General features: G+C 46.6%; 1 protein-coding gene across 5 annotated transcripts in view; it reads right to left on the minus strand.

Moving 5' to 3' along the window:
• Nucleotides 1-17,929, minus strand: part of CNOT1 (CCR4-NOT transcription complex subunit 1) — a 73,775-nt gene that overhangs the window by 3,907 nt on the left and 51,939 nt on the right. For 3 of the 5 annotated variants that reach the window (XM_073605633.1, XM_073605635.1, XM_073605632.1), the window contains 24 exons: nucleotides 16,537-16,615; nucleotides 16,220-16,459; nucleotides 15,985-16,125; nucleotides 15,041-15,220; nucleotides 14,846-14,962; nucleotides 14,586-14,696; nucleotides 14,430-14,507; nucleotides 14,091-14,346; nucleotides 13,865-14,013; nucleotides 13,467-13,763; nucleotides 13,244-13,384; nucleotides 12,079-12,183; nucleotides 11,744-11,863; nucleotides 11,460-11,654; nucleotides 6,671-6,813; nucleotides 6,404-6,512; nucleotides 6,151-6,320; nucleotides 5,520-5,751; nucleotides 5,189-5,437; nucleotides 4,749-4,912; nucleotides 4,551-4,668; nucleotides 4,375-4,476; nucleotides 4,075-4,248; nucleotides 3,729-3,878 (listed from right to left, as the gene is read on the minus strand). In XM_073605633.1, coding sequence (XP_073461734.1) covers nucleotides 3,729-3,878; nucleotides 4,075-4,248; nucleotides 4,375-4,476; nucleotides 4,551-4,668; nucleotides 4,749-4,912; nucleotides 5,189-5,437; nucleotides 5,520-5,751; nucleotides 6,151-6,320; nucleotides 6,404-6,512; nucleotides 6,671-6,813; nucleotides 11,460-11,654; nucleotides 11,744-11,863; nucleotides 12,079-12,183; nucleotides 13,244-13,384; nucleotides 13,467-13,763; nucleotides 13,865-14,013; nucleotides 14,091-14,346; nucleotides 14,430-14,507; nucleotides 14,586-14,696; nucleotides 14,846-14,962; nucleotides 15,041-15,220; nucleotides 15,985-16,125; nucleotides 16,220-16,459; nucleotides 16,537-16,615 — 3,820 coding nt within the window. The remainder of the gene's footprint in view (nucleotides 1-3,728; nucleotides 3,879-4,074; nucleotides 4,249-4,374; nucleotides 4,477-4,550; nucleotides 4,669-4,748; nucleotides 4,913-5,188; nucleotides 5,438-5,519; nucleotides 5,752-6,150; nucleotides 6,321-6,403; nucleotides 6,513-6,670; nucleotides 6,814-11,459; nucleotides 11,655-11,743; nucleotides 11,864-12,078; nucleotides 12,184-13,243; nucleotides 13,385-13,466; nucleotides 13,764-13,864; nucleotides 14,014-14,090; nucleotides 14,347-14,429; nucleotides 14,508-14,585; nucleotides 14,697-14,845; nucleotides 14,963-15,040; nucleotides 15,221-15,984; nucleotides 16,126-16,219; nucleotides 16,460-16,536; nucleotides 16,616-17,929) is intronic. The other 2 variants (XM_073605636.1, XM_073605634.1) reach the window with 1 other exon arrangement.

The raw sequence follows: 17,929 nt of genomic DNA on the forward strand, positions 1-17,929 counted from the left end.
AGGGTCTGCAAGTGAGTGATGGTGGAGGCGTTGGGAAAGTTCGCTCCCGGAGAAACCAGCCAAACTTGGCAGAAAGGTGGCAGTGGGCCCCTTTTGAGGGCTTGGGCTGCTACCTCTGGGTAGGGCCTCAAGGTAGTTTCCAGATAAACTTGTGTGGATAGCTAAAAGGCCAGTATCTAATCAGAAGTAAATATAAGGTGAATGGTCGTTTTTATTGAAGATAGTAGAGCATGATAAAACCAGCGTGTTTCCAGGGAAGAATCCACCTTCTTCCAGGCAGTGCAGCTTGTAGAGTTAGTTGGCGTCACTGGAGTTTGAATTAGACTTTGACTAACCACGCCCACCTGTCAGTCTAATTCAAACTCTAGTGGCGCAAACTAACTACATGATGCACCGCCAGAGAATACCCCAATCGTCCCATACCCAGTGTCAGACGCACCATCTTGTTCACATCCCAATCCATCATAGCATAGAGCATCAGCCCTGAAGGAGGAGGAGGGGGGGGGAAGTCTTCGTTCCTCCGAAACACGTTGGTTTTATCATGACCTACTATTTCCTATAAAAACGACCATTCACCTTCTATTTATGTCTGATTTGTTACTGGGCGCTTTTTTTACCCATCCTTACAAAAAAAAAAAATTTTTTTTAAATTTTGTTAGGACTTTGCAGAAATCGAAGAAGGAGGAATATTCGACTCTTCCAAAAAAAAAAAAAGTGTCCGCGTATTTACAAACCAAGCATTTTTCAGTTTATGCAGTAAATGTTTGCAAGATTTAGCTTTCCTGTACAAGCACCGTTTGAGAACTGCTTCACATCTGTGTTGCATGGACTCGACCAACTTCTGTGAACAGGTATCCCAGCCCAGGACGATTGCACTACATTCTACCATTTCTCTGCATTTTTTGGTTTTTACCTCAGAAACAGCATTTTTTAAAGTCACCCCACAAGTTTTCTATTGGCTTAGGGTCCGAGGATTGGGCTGGCCACTCCATAATATTATTCTTGTCAGTCTGGAACCAAGATACTGCTCACATACTGGCGTTTTGGGTCATTGTCTTGTTGAAACACCCATTCCAAGTGCAGTTCTGCTTTGGCATAAGGCAACATGACTCCAAGTATTTTGATGTATTCAAACTAATCCATGATCACTGATATGTGATAACATAGGCTTAACACCATAGTATGAGAAACCTCCCCATATCATGATGCTTGCACCACCATGCGTCAGTCTTCAGTGTACTGTGGCCTGAATTCTGTTTTTGGGGGATCATCTGACAAACTGTCTGTGGCCCCTAGACCCAAAAAACACTATCTTGCTTTCATCAGTCGACAAAATGTTGCGCCATTTCTCTTTAAGCCAATCAATGTGTTCTTCGGCAAATTGCACCTCCTTCAGCACGCATTTATTTATTTATTTTTCTTAACAGTGGGGACTTTGGCTTCACATAGGCGTCCAATTGTTAGTGCTTACAGGTAACTTAACACCTTCATCTCCCTGGAGCTGATCATTGGCCGAGTCTTTGCCATTTTGGCTATTCTTCCAAACGGTAGTTTTCCCCATTTTCTGCGATGCCTTTCTGGTTTTGGTTGCCATTTTAAAGCATTTGAGATCATTTTAGCTGAGCAGCCTATCAGTTTCTGTACTTCTTTATACGTGTTCCCCTCTCCAATAAACTTTTTAATCAAAGTATGCAGTTCTTCTGAACAATGTCTGGAACAAACCATTTTTCAGAGAGAAATGCACTATACACAGCATGTACAACATTTGCTGCCTTACTCAAAGTATAACTAAAAAGGTAAAACTTTTTTTTAAAGTTTTGGATAGAGTGGAGGGGGATTAGAATGCACGTCTGTTTGTATTGCAGTCTGTGCCCCTGTTAAGGAGATTCATCCTCTCTATTTGTCCTGTTTACCATTATCATTGAAAGCAAAAGTAAAAGAAAATCCCAAATTTTGGATGGTCCCCAGAAAAGCAAGAGGAAATCTTTCAATTGAGACACGAGTTCTTGTGACCTGGGGGTCCCCAATGAATTCCCTTCATTTGCAGGGATTTGCATTCACTTCCCGTTTGGCTATGGGACAGGAAGTGAAGGGAAATATACGCAATGGGACACATCTGAATGGAGGAGCCAGAAGCCCCAGAGAGGGCTCTGATGAAGAGGGTTTTCCCTTGAAATGCGTCAGCCATAACGGACATTGGCTGGTCTTCCCACACTATTGGGTGACTACAGCAGACCTGAAGGCACTAGTCCTCACTTGCTATGATATGCATATAAATGCGTTGCGTTTGAGTAGAACACTTGTTTTTATTCTTAAATAAAATTTTGCAACTTGCATTAAGCTACCTGCTTAGGACAAGGGAGTGTCATCCAAAATATTTTACACTCCTGTCTGAAAATCTGCAAAACAGTGTTTTAGGTCTTTAAAAAAAAAAAAAAAAAAGTCCCCTTTAATACTTAGAACACCGAGTCCGATACGTACCAGATTCTACTTCTAATCCACTCTGAGAATAACTGACGGAAGAGATGTATATACTATTGGATATTTTGTCCCAACCATATAGCTGGATATAGATAGATATATATGCAAAAAATAAGTTTTTTTTTTAAACTTTACATATTAAGTTAAACTGGTTGTTAACCCACTATAATATGATCATTCCATCCTGTTTTATAATGCTATGTGCCCCTCCCTCCTGTGCCATGAACAAAAAAAAAAAAAAAAAGAAGCCCATTATACCGTATATCAGAGCGGCTCCCAACGCTCACGTGACTCCTCTGCGCTTTCCGGCTGACAGCTATAGTGGGCGGGGCCGAGCACTGCCGCTGACGTCAGCTGGGGAGGAGGGGAGGAGAGAGATCAGAGGAGTCACGCAAGCCACTCTGATATACCGTATAATCTGCATCCTTTTTTTTTATACAGCACAGGGACACATAGCGTTATATAACAGAGGGGGGTGGCATGATTATAGTATAGATTGGATTGCAGCAGGAGGATAGGATCGCGGAGTGGACGGAGCCGACAGGCAGGGGCAGAGGGGGGGGGGGGGAGGACGACACAGATACAGGAGAGCAGGGCTGCGGGTGACAAAGGTACGTAAACATAACATGGTGTCAGGGCTCAGCAGCCATGATATACTGTGGTCAGTTTACAGAGGGGATGGCATAGCCAGGCAGGATCAGCCAGGTATTTTAGGCAATACAGGGGGCCAAGTTACACAGCACAAGCACTGTGCTGTATAACATGCTTTAAGGGAACAGGATCCATTTTTTTTTTTTTTTTACACTAAACTTGGAGGCAGTTATCCAATTAATCGAATTAAAATTGTCCAACTAATCGATTATGAAAATAATCATTAGTTGCAGCCCTAACACCTGTTTTTTTCACAGACTGAATGACGTCACTAATTTAACTCCACACTATTTTAAACACACCCCTTTCAATTAATGAGTCAATTACACAGAATCAGCAGCAAGCACAATATGACTGTTGGGTTTTCTATTACTCTACTACCCCTACTAGTATATTATTTGCCACGTAGGAATACAATTTATACCAAAAACAGCGATTGATCTGATTAGTGATGTTGGACTGCTATTTTTTTTTTTTTTAACACAACTGTACACCCTTGTCCCTCCAAATATCCACACCCCCATTCCCATCCCTCCAAACATCCACACCCCCATTCCCATCCCTCCCAATATTTATGTCGCACTCCAAACACTAACCTGCAAATTGCTGCGTAGCTCCGACAGGAAGGTCACTGGTGAGCGAGTCTTCAGGTAGGAGTCCAGGTCTTTCTTGAACTGTGATGGCATCACTCCGGTGAAGTTTGTGAGGATTCTGGGAGCAATGTTAATCTCACTCAACATGTCCACCTAAGAGAGAAGTGAGAAAGAATGGCCAATCAACCCCCCTTCTGCAAATCCAAAAGTCCTTCGATCCCCACCCCATCATATGCACAGTAGGAGCAAATAATTGGGAAAGACGTTTCTGTAGCACCACAGCATAACCACCCTCTACAGCACAATAGCTTAAAAATGGTGCAGAGCAGGCCCTTTATGTGACTGGTACCTTGAGGTTGGGGGTGAAGGGGTCCGGAAGTCTCATGTTTCGGGGGAAGGCACTCAGGATTAGATTCCTCAGCTGGATGCAATTGGGTGGGATGACGTCACAGAAGCCATAGTGATAATCACAAAGGAACTCTGGGAAGTCATGAAGCAGAACCAGCAGCACACGCAGCGTGCCCTGTAACACAAAGCAGAATAAATATTTGGCTTTCCTGGAAGTATTAAGAACCTCCAAGTTTGAGGAGACGGAAGAAGGGTGGGGGGGTTGGTGACAAGAAGCCAGGTGAAATTTTCTGCAACTTACCTTGTACAGAATTTGCATAGGTTTGGTGAGTTCCACATTTCGGAGAAATGGGGCCAGATATTTGAAGAGGTCGATCAGTAGTTGGGCATACATTGGCCATCCCTACCAAAGACACAAGTTAGTGATACAAACTCTTAGCGACCATATGAACGTACACCTGAACAGCAATCACTCACCTTCTGCTGGGGAGTGTGTGCCAACATCCGTGCAATAAAGATACGGTGGGAAATTAGCTCTAGCCATGCGTAGACGAAGCCGGATGCTTTGGTGGGCCGGAGGATGTGGAAGGTGTTGCTGGAAAAAAAGCCGTGAGGTGGTCACTGGATGTCTATAAAATCACCTACAGGTCAGCAGAACTTGGCTATAAGACTTACCAGAAGGCAGTGAGGGTCTGGAAGTTGATTGTTTCCAACACATGTTCCGGTGCATTCAACTCCAGCAGCAGCATAATAAAGATGCGATGGTATGGAAGCTGCTGGAACTCACTCTGCCTCACTTCATGATCCTGGAGCAGAACCCCCACTACAATACCGAGAACCTGGAACACAACACAGGAGGTCAGTACCCTCCCCAACTACCATACCAAAAACCTGGCACACAACACGAGAGGTCAGCACTAGGAGTACAATACTGAGATGCCACAAAACACAAGGAGGGCAACTAACATCGCTGAGAACATGACAACACAGGAGGAGGTCAGTACTAGCACTACATAACTGAAAACCTGGCACATAACACAATACCCCCGACTAGAACAATGAGACCATGACAAAACACCAAATCAGCACCCTCCGATCGGAGGATAGGGCCTCACTTTGTTAAGAAGATTGATCTTGGTGACTGTATTGGTGGCTTCTCCAGAGTGTTTGACTAACAGAGCAATCAGCCTGACAAAGGCATCCAGGTTATGGTAGCACTTTGCTCGGATCATCGTGGGGTTGGCAGCTGGATTGTGCTGCTGCTCAGCCTGAGCACGGTAGCTTATTTCCACACACATCTCTGTACACAAGCGGAAGAACCGGGTGATGAGGTCATCGGTCTTTAGGATTCCTTGCTGGTGCATCTGACCAATGAGAAGGACACAGTGAGACAATTTCCCTTCTAGGACATAGGATGGGGAAGTCAATCCAGACATTGCAACTCACCTGCCCAACAAATGCAGAAAAGGCCTTTGTACTGTCCCGTCCGGCAGCAGCCGAGTGATATAGATTGACCCATTCTCTCAGAAGATACTCTGCCTTTTCCCGGAGTCCCGGAGGATCGTCATACTCAGATGCTTGGGATATTCCAGAATGCATCATGAAGTTAGGCCCACCCTGGGCCCGTTCAATCATGGCCTCGAAATTAGAGCGGAGCACATCCATCAGCTGTGGAAGTCTGAAAATGGGAGAAGAGAGGTATGACAGAACGAGGAAGTCAATTCCAGTTAGTCAAACCCCTGTAGCCAGCAGCATAGCCCAACGGTTACTGTCCCTTGGACTCAAAGTACAGTCATTCAATACACATCCACCAACATACTGCAGCCATCACCACTGAGTGGATCAGAGCCTACAACTGGGACTGTCAGCACTGACTGCCCCTGGGATTGTACAACCCACACTCACTAAACGCTGCGCACAGGCATGATGTTGAGTACGGGTTATTTATTTCCTCTTGCACCACAGCGTAACCTCTGCCCAGAACAGAGCACAGGTTTAAAAATGGTGCATGCAACTGTATGGTCCTCTCAAGTCCTCAGCAAATCCTGCCAGGTGTCCGACCAAACTTGTAACTCACCCTTCAGGGGCATTGCCCCTTGAGTGCGCATTGATACGCATTAGAGTTTCTATGGTGTGGAAAAACTCTGCCTCCGTCACATGACTCACGCTGCGTTCATCCACAAGTAAGATCTTCACAAGCTGCATAGCGAAGGCCACTGCCATATAGTTCAGCCCGTTCTCCATTGACTGCAGAGAGGATGCAGATTATGAGTGGATCGGCTAACAAATTATGAGACAGGAACAGTAGACAAGGCACGCCAGAAGCTTACCTGTGCCAGGTGGACATCATACTGCTGCATGTTGACGAGATGGTTTCTAATCAGAAGCTCTACAGCCTCCACATTGTACTTGTACTCATCCCGACACTCAATCAGACATCTGCCAGACAAGACGGTAAAGGTGGTGTAGATATATCTCCACCACATCATGCTGCATTTACCCAGAACACGGATACCTACACCCCCCCCCCCCCCCCCCGTCACAGTACACCCCACCCAGAATCACTGGCCTTCCCCCTTCCTAGTCTTAGTACCTACCTGGTGATCTGCTTGTTGCACCAAGGAGAACCGTAGGCCCGGCTGTCCTGCAGAGCTTTCAGGACGAGCAAATGACATTCCCGATATCTGAGCAGAAGGTCTGCATCAGCACCACTAGTGGCATCCAACAGTCCTTCAACAGCCTGAGTAGAGGGGAGACAGAAGAAATCAGTGATAGATGTTCCCATAATGCACAACTGGAGGATGCACCTCTGCAGAAAGTTAATGGCAATTTTTATTTTATTTTTTTTTAAAGTGGATGTAAACCCAATGTCATCCTTTTTAAACTACTGCCATAGGGGTTATCTATAAGGATATACATGCCTCCTGCATGTATCTTTACCTGTCAAATGTCTCCCCTCTGTCTGTTATGAGACCCGAAAAACTGCAGATTCTGTGGGCGGGTCTGTTGTCTGGAGCTCGGTGGGTGGCGTCATGATGTCAGTAGATTCCCAGCCCACTTCTACACTCCCCTTGTCAATATGCAATTTTCTTCTCTGTATTTCTTACACTGAACTTCTGCTATGATCTCTAACATCCAGTGAAAAGACAGGAAAGTAACCACTTTACTTCAGCATGCCCACTTCAGCATGTTTTATCTCACTGAACAATAAAAGAATTGCTCAGAGCTGGATTTACTCTAGTTTACTTTACTTTAATTTTGTGGCAAGACCGGGCTCAAATGATAGGAAATCTTATACTCTACATTATGACATAAAAAAAAATAATAATAAAAAAAAATAATAAATTCGGGTTTACATCCACTTTAAATATGTCCTCTTAGGTTCAAAAGAAAAAAGGTGTTGGTAAGTTTAATAAAAATTAATTTTCTTGGGACCCCCATCAGTGAGAACAGTATTTTTGGATCCACCAAAAATTCCATTATTTTTTAAATTTTTTTTGAGTGCATTGAGAGACACAGCAATGTTACAGACTTGGGTTATACTGTCACCTACAGTGGGGGGGGGGATTTGGAAATTGGGAAAAAAAAAAAAAAGGGGGGGGGGGGGGGGGGAGGAGGAAAGCCAGCCCTGTATAACCCCTTCTACTACCAGCATGCCTCAAATTTGTGTAAAAACTCGAGACACACTGTACCTTGAGGTCTAGGCAGTAAAGTCTAACAGATCGGTATCACAAAAGGGGGGAAAAAAAAAAAAAAAGCCATAGAGAAGAGTTTTAGAAAGTACCCCTAATTGCTTGTCGACTGGGTCCTTAAACACAGGTGCAGGCGGAAGAGTGCCCCATCCTGGGAAGCCAGCGGCAGGCAGAAGGTTGCCCCATCCTGGGCAGACAGCGGCAAGGGGTTTCATCGTCGGCATCAATGGGAGGAAGAGTGCCCCAAAGGCCAGATAAAGGCAAGTAAAGGGTCAGATCTGGCCCACGGGCCAGTTTGGAGACCACTGGTCTTGGAGCAACCCATTGCACACATGTAAAAAGAACCTGAAGAGGGCGCCAACATGCAGGTGTAGAGGATTTATTAAAAACAAGAGTGAAAAGGGTTAAAATATTCTCCTTATGAGTGCAAACTGCATATCAATCAGAGTCCAGCCCTCCATGGAGCCAGGTGGTATTGCAGAGATCAGCAGGAATGCAGCTGGACGGTGCAGAGCTGCGCCAGGAAACTGCTGGTATATGGCAATGCACTACCCCATGGCTCCACAGAAGGCTTGATGGAGGATATGCAGCGAGTGCATTTTATTCCTTTTTACTAGATAATAAATCCTGTACACTTAGAGATGATGGCGCCCTCTTCTGTTCTTTGCCGACTGCATTACCAGATGAAAATTAAAGAAAAGCCTAAAAAAGTAAACTACCGTATTTATCGGCGTATAACACGCACTTTTTTCCCCTTAAAATCAGGGGAAAATCGCGGGTGCGTGTTATACGCCGATCCCCTGCGATCCTGACCTGTCAGAACGAAAAAAATCGCTGACCGCGATTTGAAAATGGCGCCGCCGGCGCCGAAATACACAGTGCCGGTCCTCGGCTCTTCTCGGCCGCTTTCGGTTTCACTCGAGCGCCGCCCGAACCTAGCCGAGTATACTCGGCTAGTTTCGGATGGCTCCGCTCACCGTCCGAGTGGAGCCGAAAGTGAACGAGAGCCGCTGAGAAGAGCCGAGGACCGGCTCTGTGTATTTCGGCGCCGGCGGCGCCATTTTCAAATCGCGGTCGGCGATTTTGAAGCTCAGAGGCTTCAGCAAGACTGGACTGGGGCAAGGCTGCACTGGGGCAAGGCTGCAATGATGGGCATTTAAAAGTAAGTTTTTTTTCCCTTCAAGTTCCCTCCTAAAAGTTTTTTTCCTTAAAATTCCCTCCTAAATTGAGGTGCGTGTTATACGCCGATAAATACGGTAATACAGATATATCACATCTAAGAATTGGTAAGCTGCAATATAATAAAAGGTTTGCTTTTGGGTTTAATACTGCTTTAAAGTCTAGGAGTAATAGCAGCAGGCTGCAACTCCTCAGGTGTATTGTCACCCATTAAAGTGTTAAATCCAGTAATATGAAAATAGTTCATCTGCCCCCCACAGCTCATATCTTTTTACATTAAAATACTGAAACTATATACTTTTTGGCTGTTCTGTATACCACATTCAGTGAGAAACTGCACAGTTTCTCCAGTGCTGAGAGTTCAGGAAGGTGGAAATTTCCACTTCAGCCTGTACACACGCCCACATGTGTGATGCCAATATCATGTTACCTGGCTAGTTCAGCTTAACAAGGAAATATTCTCTACAGCATAAAAGACAACCGAGCATGTGCAGGTTGGCTACTCCTCTGCCTGTGTTACCTGGCTTTCCCCAGATAGACAGTGCAGGAGGGAAGGATCTGTGCATACAGGATAAAACAGCTGTTTTTACACAACGCAGAGGATTAATCCCTCGAGTTCCAGGAGAGTGTAACAAGCATGCTATGCTGTATATACAGACAGATTTTACTGTTCTGGGTTTAGTAACACTTTAAAGGACTCAAGTCTCAGCGACTGAAGACTCAGAAGGCCATGGGCAGATGTGATAAGGATTCTAAGAGGGAAGGCGTGGATGTATACTTATAACATCTATGGTTAAAGTCTGCAAGCAATCTGGCCTGTAAAACCCTGCACAACCATAGTGAAGTCCGACCGGAATAGAACTGAGGGGGGGAGGGGGGGGGCCACACCCGAGGGTGAAATAGACTCAGAGCCGAATTCCAGGCTATCAGTGTCAGACCCTTCATTTGTCAGGATTGTTCTCACGTGTCCTAGGACCTGGGGTATTGCACCATAAGCCAAGGGCAACGTAGCTCATAGTACAAGGCTAGATCCACATGTCACTAGCAGTCAGGAGAAGCAGCAGGAAGGAACTTAAAAACTGAATAGTGGGAAAGTGTGGAGTGTGCATCACTGCACTCAACGAACAAAGTCAGTGCTCAGTATTAGGGGGGTTGAAAATCATTGCATCGCGATTCTGCATCTATGCAGAAAACGCCTGAATCAATTCAACAAACGACGTCATGCCGGCCATCCCCGCCTCATCTGGGACAGCCCTGCCAGTGTATTCTAAAGTTTAAAAGAAGGGGGAAAAAAAAAAAAAAAAATTCCAGCCCGCCCCTTCTCATAGGAGACCAGTGAAGATGTGCACCTGTACTCAGCATTAAGTCCTTCTGAGGTAAAACCAGCAGAAAAGAGAATTTCAAAATAATGCCCAAGGATTCTAGTAACTCGCAGTGCTCAGTCTGCAGGGCCTACTCCTAGTAAGGCTTAAAAGATAGGGTCACAATCTTGAGCTGTGTGACAGCTCAGGGCCCGAAAAGCACTCCATGGCTACCATTAAAAGGTTTAGAAAGTGGCACAATGCAGAGCCAAAGGTCACATGCCAAGTCAGTCCTGTAATCATTTAGTCCAGCAGGATCCAGGTAAGGCCTCCAAAAGTAACACTGAGAAAATGCAAATCCAGATAGCAGCATATAGACCAGCCCAAGCAGCTTGTAGAGGAATCCTGGTTGAAAGAAAAAAAGTAAAGCTTCTATGCTGAGCAGAGGACAGGCATCCACCCTCCTGAACACTAGCCATTGGCTGATGGGGAGCCGCGACGGAATAAACCAGATCCAACCATGCGACACGGGAGGAGCCTCTACCAGATCTCCCGCAGAGCCCCCTATGCTGGGGCAGACGTGCGCCCGTTTGTGGTGATCCTGGGGGGGGGGGGGGGGGTTGGATGTATTAGGATGGGGGCTTTTATTTCTTTGCCAGTATCTAAATGCTCCTCTAGGCAGCAGTATAACCCAAGCCTAGGAATTTCTGTGCTCCACCTGCAAGAGCTATGGCATTGTGGGAGGAGCAGAGACTAAGGAATTCAGGGAAATCTCATCTCAAGATTGTGGGAGGGGTGGAAATAAACTAATTTAGGGAAAATCACCATTGTGGAAGGCCCAGAGACTTAACTCACGGTAAAAATAAGCCTCCAAAAAAAAAGATAAAATAAAATTGCACTGCGCACAACTAGAATAGGATTTGGGGATATGGTATTGTAACCCCTGCCACAGAAACGTAATATGCTCATTACACAAACTACCACATGGCATAAAGTAATTCTTCCCAACAAAAAATAAAGTAGCATCTCCTTTCATGTGTGAGCCTTCAGAGGCTGGGGTGCCTCAAGATTTTGCATACTTTTAAGAAGGTTGCAAAAAAAAAAAAAAAAGAGGTTGAGAAACTGCTTTGGAAACCCCAGATCTATACTTCTAGTGTTCGCTACAGTCCGCTCTCAGATCTATACCCAGGGTACCATCAAAAGTTGGAACTCACCTTTTGCAGCAGCCCCAGAGCAGCAATGGCATCCCTGGTGTTCCGGGCCAGTGCTACAGCTTCCAGCAGACCTCGCAGAGCCTGAGACTGCGGGTTCATGGCAAGTGTAGGTGGGATGGCGTGAAGATGTTGCTCCAGTTCACCGATACACTTGTCATAAATCTGTGCTACATCATCTGTGGCCCAGGCTTGTTGCTGAAACAAAACACCAAGTGGTTAGTATGAGCCAAAGAAGGCGGAACCTCCTCCATAGATTAGCAAGGTTAAATCTATTATAGTGGCACCTTCATGGGTTGTGCCAGGAATCCCGTGGGCTGAGTCAAGTCATTGGTGGGAAGGAAGCCAGGAACATTGCGTGCAAATTCCTCATAAACAGCCAGCTGTTTGGGGTCCACACCTCCGACCTGAGGGAGAATAAAACCAGGAGTTAGTGGCTTAATTTACAAAATATATCACTGTATTGCGACAAGGGCAAAACTAGTCACAGCCACACAATCTGCGGGTAACATTCGTCTCTGTATACATCTTGGACACAAGAGCCTGGACCTTATGCATCATGGACACGACAAACCTTACCATATCAGACAAGAACCAACTCTCACAACACACAATAAATTACCTTTAGTCGGATCTGCTCTGGCATCCGCTCCGCCTGGTAGGTCAGTACAACGGGATCACAATATCGCCGTCCCTCCTGCCTGGCATGCTTCCGTAATTCAAATTCCTGCACACATAAAAACATAATTCTGTGAGGCAAAGAAGACACAAAACATCCATACTTTCCTCATGCAAAAGACTAGGAGTCAATCACCAAACAGCCAAGAATACTTCTGTTGTCCTTAGTGCTTTACTCCCTGTAGGTAGAGCCAAAACCAGAGGGACAACCTCCCCCCACCGGTAAGGACACACATACACGGTAACAAATCCCTGAGTTCCCAAGCAATCCACACTCGATCCAAAATGAAAGCAAACATTTTTGCGAGACACAGCTTGAAGACACCTGAATGTTGGCACTAGGGAGAGTGGGAAGACCCTACATATGGTGGCCAACCTCTTGTCCATTTCTAGCCGGTGCAGGCAGACACACCCCAATAAATCCCTTACAGAGTTCCCAGCAGTCTGAGATTCTCCTTCCTGATTGACTGAGACACAACAGCGGCACCATTGGCTGCCGCTGTCAACATTAACGGAGGGAGGGAGGGGTTAGGGCTCAGTGCCTGAATTGACACAGGGAGCTTGCTGTGGGGGCACCGAACAGGAGGGCGGGGCCAGGATCACAGTAGAGGGAACTCAGGAGGATCCGGGCTGCTCTGTGCAAATTCAACTGCAGCAGAGCAGGCAAGTATGACAGGTTTGTTATTTTTATAGGAAAAAAAACACGACTTTACAAATCACTTTAATGCATAGAATGCATTAACCACTTGCTTACTGGGCACTTATAGCCCCCTTCCCGACCAGGACAATTTTCAGTGCGGTCGCACGTGGTAAAGGGCCACTGTGATTAGCCCTTTACCATGAGCTGTGATCGGCTGTGTCCAAAGGACACAGAGAACGCCCCAAGGGGTGTAGGTTCCAGGAGGACGTCCATGGATGCCCTCCCGGAGCAACAGAGGAAAGCTTAGGAAGTGGTTAAGGTAAAAAAAAAATAACGAAGCAAAATTAAAGCAAACATTTTTGCAAGAGAGACAGCTTGCAGACACATGAATGTTGGCACGGTGTTGCAATCCAGAACTGAAGCATGACATGCAGACAACTTACTAAAGAGGAGCAGAGACTGTACATACCGTGGCCAACCTCTTGTCCATTTCTGGTCCAGCCTTCTCTACTGCCGTCTTCTGGATGAAGCAGCAAGCCAGCTCACAGTTATCCTGAGCCACCTGAGCAGCAGCCTGTTCCATCATCTCCCGCTGCTGGGGGGAGGCAGCCTGAAGAGCAAAGAACAACGTCAAAACAACCAAATGCTGGACTGGTATGTCCTACCAAGAAAATTTGTGGCATTCAGCATACCCGCATTGAGGTGGCAAAGCTGGTTTTCAGATTGGTAGCTATACTCATGAGCAGAGGTTCCCTGCATGTTATCATGGCCATGCCAGCAGTCAGATTGCGCATCATATGGTGAGCCGCCACCCGCATTCGAGACTCCTCTGAATCCAGTGCAAAGTCCTTCCGCACGATCTGCTCACAGGTGGTCATTGCAATCTTTATGGAACGGTCAACCACAGGATGCACAAGCTCCTGCACAGCCCGCTCAATGGCCTGCCGCACATATTGCTTGAGGTGGGGGTGGGTTTGGAAGAGAGGGATCTACAGAAAAAAAAAAAAAAAACACAATGGTTAAAGTCACAAAACCAGAGGTAATTCCAGCAAAAGGTTAAGTCATACAAAGCTAAATATTGGTCACTTACTGTTGGATTGAGTGTGATGTGAGGTGCAATACCAGCAAGCGAATAGACGTGGATATCATGATAGCTGTACTGCGGCTGTGGAGGAACTGTTGCAGCACACGTGGTGCTGGGGGGCGGGGCTGTCGCCGTAGCTGAGGGGAAACAATTCACTTGAGGCAGTTCACACTGACTGGCCAATTGCTGGACACAGACAGGGTCAAAAAAAACCCCTGGACACCAAGCTTACCTGTAAAGACAGCATCGGACTCCTGTTTCTCAACCGAAGCCCAGAGCTTGCCTGCTGTGCGGATGGCATACTCATTGGCGCTGGGGATGCTAGGCAGTAGTTCCTCTGGCTGTTTTACATCTTTCTTTGGGGCAGAAAGCTGCTCATCCAGAGACTTTAGACGGTCCTGGTCTTTAAGGAGACTTCCAGGCTTCAAGTCATTGATGTCAATGGTTAAATTTTTACACAAGACCTCAATCTCAAACTTCAGATTAAGCTATGGGATGAAAAAGGATTGTAAAATCAGTGGAGCTCAGAAGGACAAGACAGACCAAAAATAATGCTGAATGCAGAACTGACCTTCAAATCATGCTCTTGGTGAAGCTCTGACAAAACATTCATAATAGCCATTGTCCATGGATTTGGAGGTCGAAAAACCTGCACAGAAGATAAGCCATCAGTATCCAGCAAAAGGCCAGTGTTATCAAGGTATCGTCGTATAGATTGAACACATACCACACTCCTGACACTGGACTCCAGGACTTTAGCAACGAAAGGCACCACGTAGAGCAGCTCCTGCTGTCCCTTCACATAGGCCTCCAGCAGCAGCGACTTCACATCCAGGTCCTGGAAATTCAACACAAAACAGGCTAAATGCAGCTGGCAAGATAACAGTCTTGACAAAGCATTCCCTGGTGCCAACTCCACCAGACGGGGTACCTCCGTGCCCACCTCACCAGACAAGGCACCCAATTGCCGATGCTGTGTGCACTTACCGTGTGCAGGATGGGTTTGTTCTTGGCCAGGGTGACCATGCCTAGCCAGTGGCCCAAGTTCTTCAGCAAAGACCGGTCAGAGAAATTAGCAGCAGCTTTGTCAGACGTCAACAACACCTGTTAGGGGGGAGTGCAGACATTACTAACCAAGACAACAAGTGCAAGATGCTAAATAAGCCCCCGGGAGATCCACACCTTGATGTTCCTGTAGGTCTCCGCTAAAACCATCTTGTTGAACTCCGCATGCTTCAGAGCGTCCATGAAGTTGGAGTACAGACTGTGAAAGTTCAGCTCGATGCTCACCCTCTTCATCACTAGGTACTGAGACACCCAAGGCATGAACTCATCTTTCACAGTTTCCTTCAACTCCTCCACCTGTCAAGTCACAAAATGCATTTGGATTAGAAAAGCAGCATCTGAATGTACAGTAACTGGCTGCAACTAAGCTGAACACTACAAAAAGACACGGAAACTACCCCTTAAAGCAGAGCTCCTCCGAAAAAGTGGAAGCTCTGCTTGTTTGCACCCTCCACTGCCACATTTGGCACTTTTTTTGGGGGGGGTTTCCTGGTTCCCTGCAGTCTTATGGGACACATCACAGGTACCAGAAGACTCACGCATGCGCAGTGGGAAGCAAGCCATGAAGCCCTAAGGCATCACTTCCCGTTTCCCTTACTAGCGATGCTGGCACATGAAGCCGAGTGAACGATGACACGGCTGGATCCCTGGACAGGCAAGTGTCCTTGTATTAAAAGAAAAAAAAAAAAAAAAAAATTCAGAAGCTACAGTATTTATAGCTGCCGACCTAATTTTATGGGGGGGGGGGGTCCAAACTTTGACTGGCTCGGTCTCTATTGTGAGCAGCTCAGAGGAAGTTACCACACACTATAGTTCACTGGTTCCACAGTACACAATCATGTTCCTTCTTTTAGAACTATCCAATCACTTGCTTAGACCATTAAACAATTGTCAAATTTTATAATTCTACATGAACAGGAGTCTGACAATTTACAGAATGATCAGAAAGCATGCCAGACAGACCTCATCCATCCCAGAATACACAGGAGGCCTGTCACCACATGAGGGTCCCCAGCCCCCTCACTGCCTTAGAAGAGTCCCTAGACCCTCTATGGTCTTACCTTCTGTGTCATGTTGGACTGTGACAGGTTATTGAATATGAAGGCAATCTTCTCTTGCACATTCTCAGGTGGTTCCACAATCCTCTCTGTCTGGTCAGTAGCCACTAGAAGTGTGTCTATGTTGGTAGTGTTGATGGACGGCTGAAGGAAGGACAATGTATGAGATGTAAGGGGCCCCAGGATGGAGAAGACACAGACACCACAAGGATTATCTAACCCATAACAGAAGTCTTACCGGTACATCCTTCTTGAAACTGACGCCGGTGGGCCTGGTGATGGTAACAGTTTTGGCTGAGGTTGTGGCGGTAGATGTGGTAACTGTATTGGTGCTTACGGGGCCAGGAAGAGGAGCTTTGGCAGGGGCCTGGGCTTGTGCCTGAGCCTGGGCTTGTGAAAGTGCAATACTGCCTGGGGTGGTGATAGATCCCTGCATCTTGACCGGAGGGTCCCGAGACTGCTGACCGTACTCTATGTACTGAATGGGAAGGAAGCACAGGTTGGTCATGCAAAACAAGGATGGATAACAGAGTATTTGAAGGTGGGAGAACTTACCTCCTGCAAATGATGAGGGAACTGAATAAAGTGACTGATGGAAGCCAAGTGCTGACAGTACTGAGGATAGTCCTTCAACCTGCAAACCACACACTTTTACTGTTGGAGCTGATAATCATCAAAACCAAAAACTCTCACTTTTCTGACCATGTTAACCTTAAATACAAGTGTAACATTTAACATGTCCAGTATGTCCCCCCCCCCCCCCCCTCCGATCCCCACCTCCGTGTGAGGGTGGGTGAGCAGGTGGGGAGCCTCTCCCGCACCTGCGGTCCTAATTTAAAAAACAGTGCAGCCAAGCGGGGCTCCACCCACACGGCCGCCTCCGTTTCCAGTGAATAGACTACAAGTACCATCAGGCATTGCGGCTGACAGCTTGTATTTCTCAATGAACTGCAAGGATGCTGGTGAGAGCTCTCCTAGTTCATGATCTTCCTGCTCTCAAGTAACTGCCTGCCATTGCACCTGCAGAGTGGGAGGCGCAGCACTGAGCCAATCAGAATTCAGTTGTGCTTAATCCTCAAAGGTTATGATGCGGCTACACCTGATTTTTTTTTTTTTTTTTTTAAGTACCGTATATACTAGAGTATAAGCCGAGTTTTTCAGCACTTTTTTTGTGCTGAAAGTGGCCCCCTCAGCTTATACTCGAGTCACTGCGATCAGCCCATGTGTAATGCTCAGATGGCAGCCGACCAGTGTACAAAAGCCACGCCTCCTCCTCGTCCGTGATAGGGGAACACTCATTTTCAAGCAGTCAGTGTTCAGCCTATCACGGACCTCCTCTTTTCCTCATCCCATGACTGCTGGAAAACAGTGTTCAGCCTATCACAGACGAGGAGGCGGCGCGGCTTTTGTACACTGGAATGGCCGCCGTCTGACTGCATGACACGGGCTGATCAGGTAGGCAGATTGGCACAGGGCAATGGACACAGGGTAGGCTGCAATGGACACAGGGAGGTATGCAGCTGCAGATGGGCATTGTTGACCCTTTTTTTCCCCCCACTTACAGTAGCTGCTGCATTTCTGACCCTCGGCTTATACTCGAGTCAATGTTTTCCCAGTTTTTTGTGGTAAAAGTAGGTGCCTCAGCTTATACTCGAGTATATACGGTATATCATATTGTTTTTGTTGGGGTAGGATAAATAAGTCTAGCATTAGCTGCCACAAAGATATCTATAGCTTCCCTCAGTGGTTGGGTGGGTAGGGGCTGTCCTGCTTGACCCCCCTGCTTTTCGGCCGCTAGCGAGCACCTTTAACACCCCCCCCCCCCCCAAAAGGGTTAAAAAAAACTCCCATGTTGCAGCGCTTCCAAAGCACTGCCCATTCATTGCAATGAGCAGGGGCATTTTGGGAGCGCTGTATACAGCGCTCCTAACCGGGGGGTTGTCTTAGC

This window comes from Aquarana catesbeiana, linkage group LG11 (genome assembly GCF_042186555.1).
Source record: "Aquarana catesbeiana isolate 2022-GZ linkage group LG11, ASM4218655v1, whole genome shotgun sequence".
In the NCBI taxonomy this organism is placed as follows: Eukaryota; Metazoa; Chordata; class Amphibia; order Anura; family Ranidae; genus Aquarana; species Aquarana catesbeiana.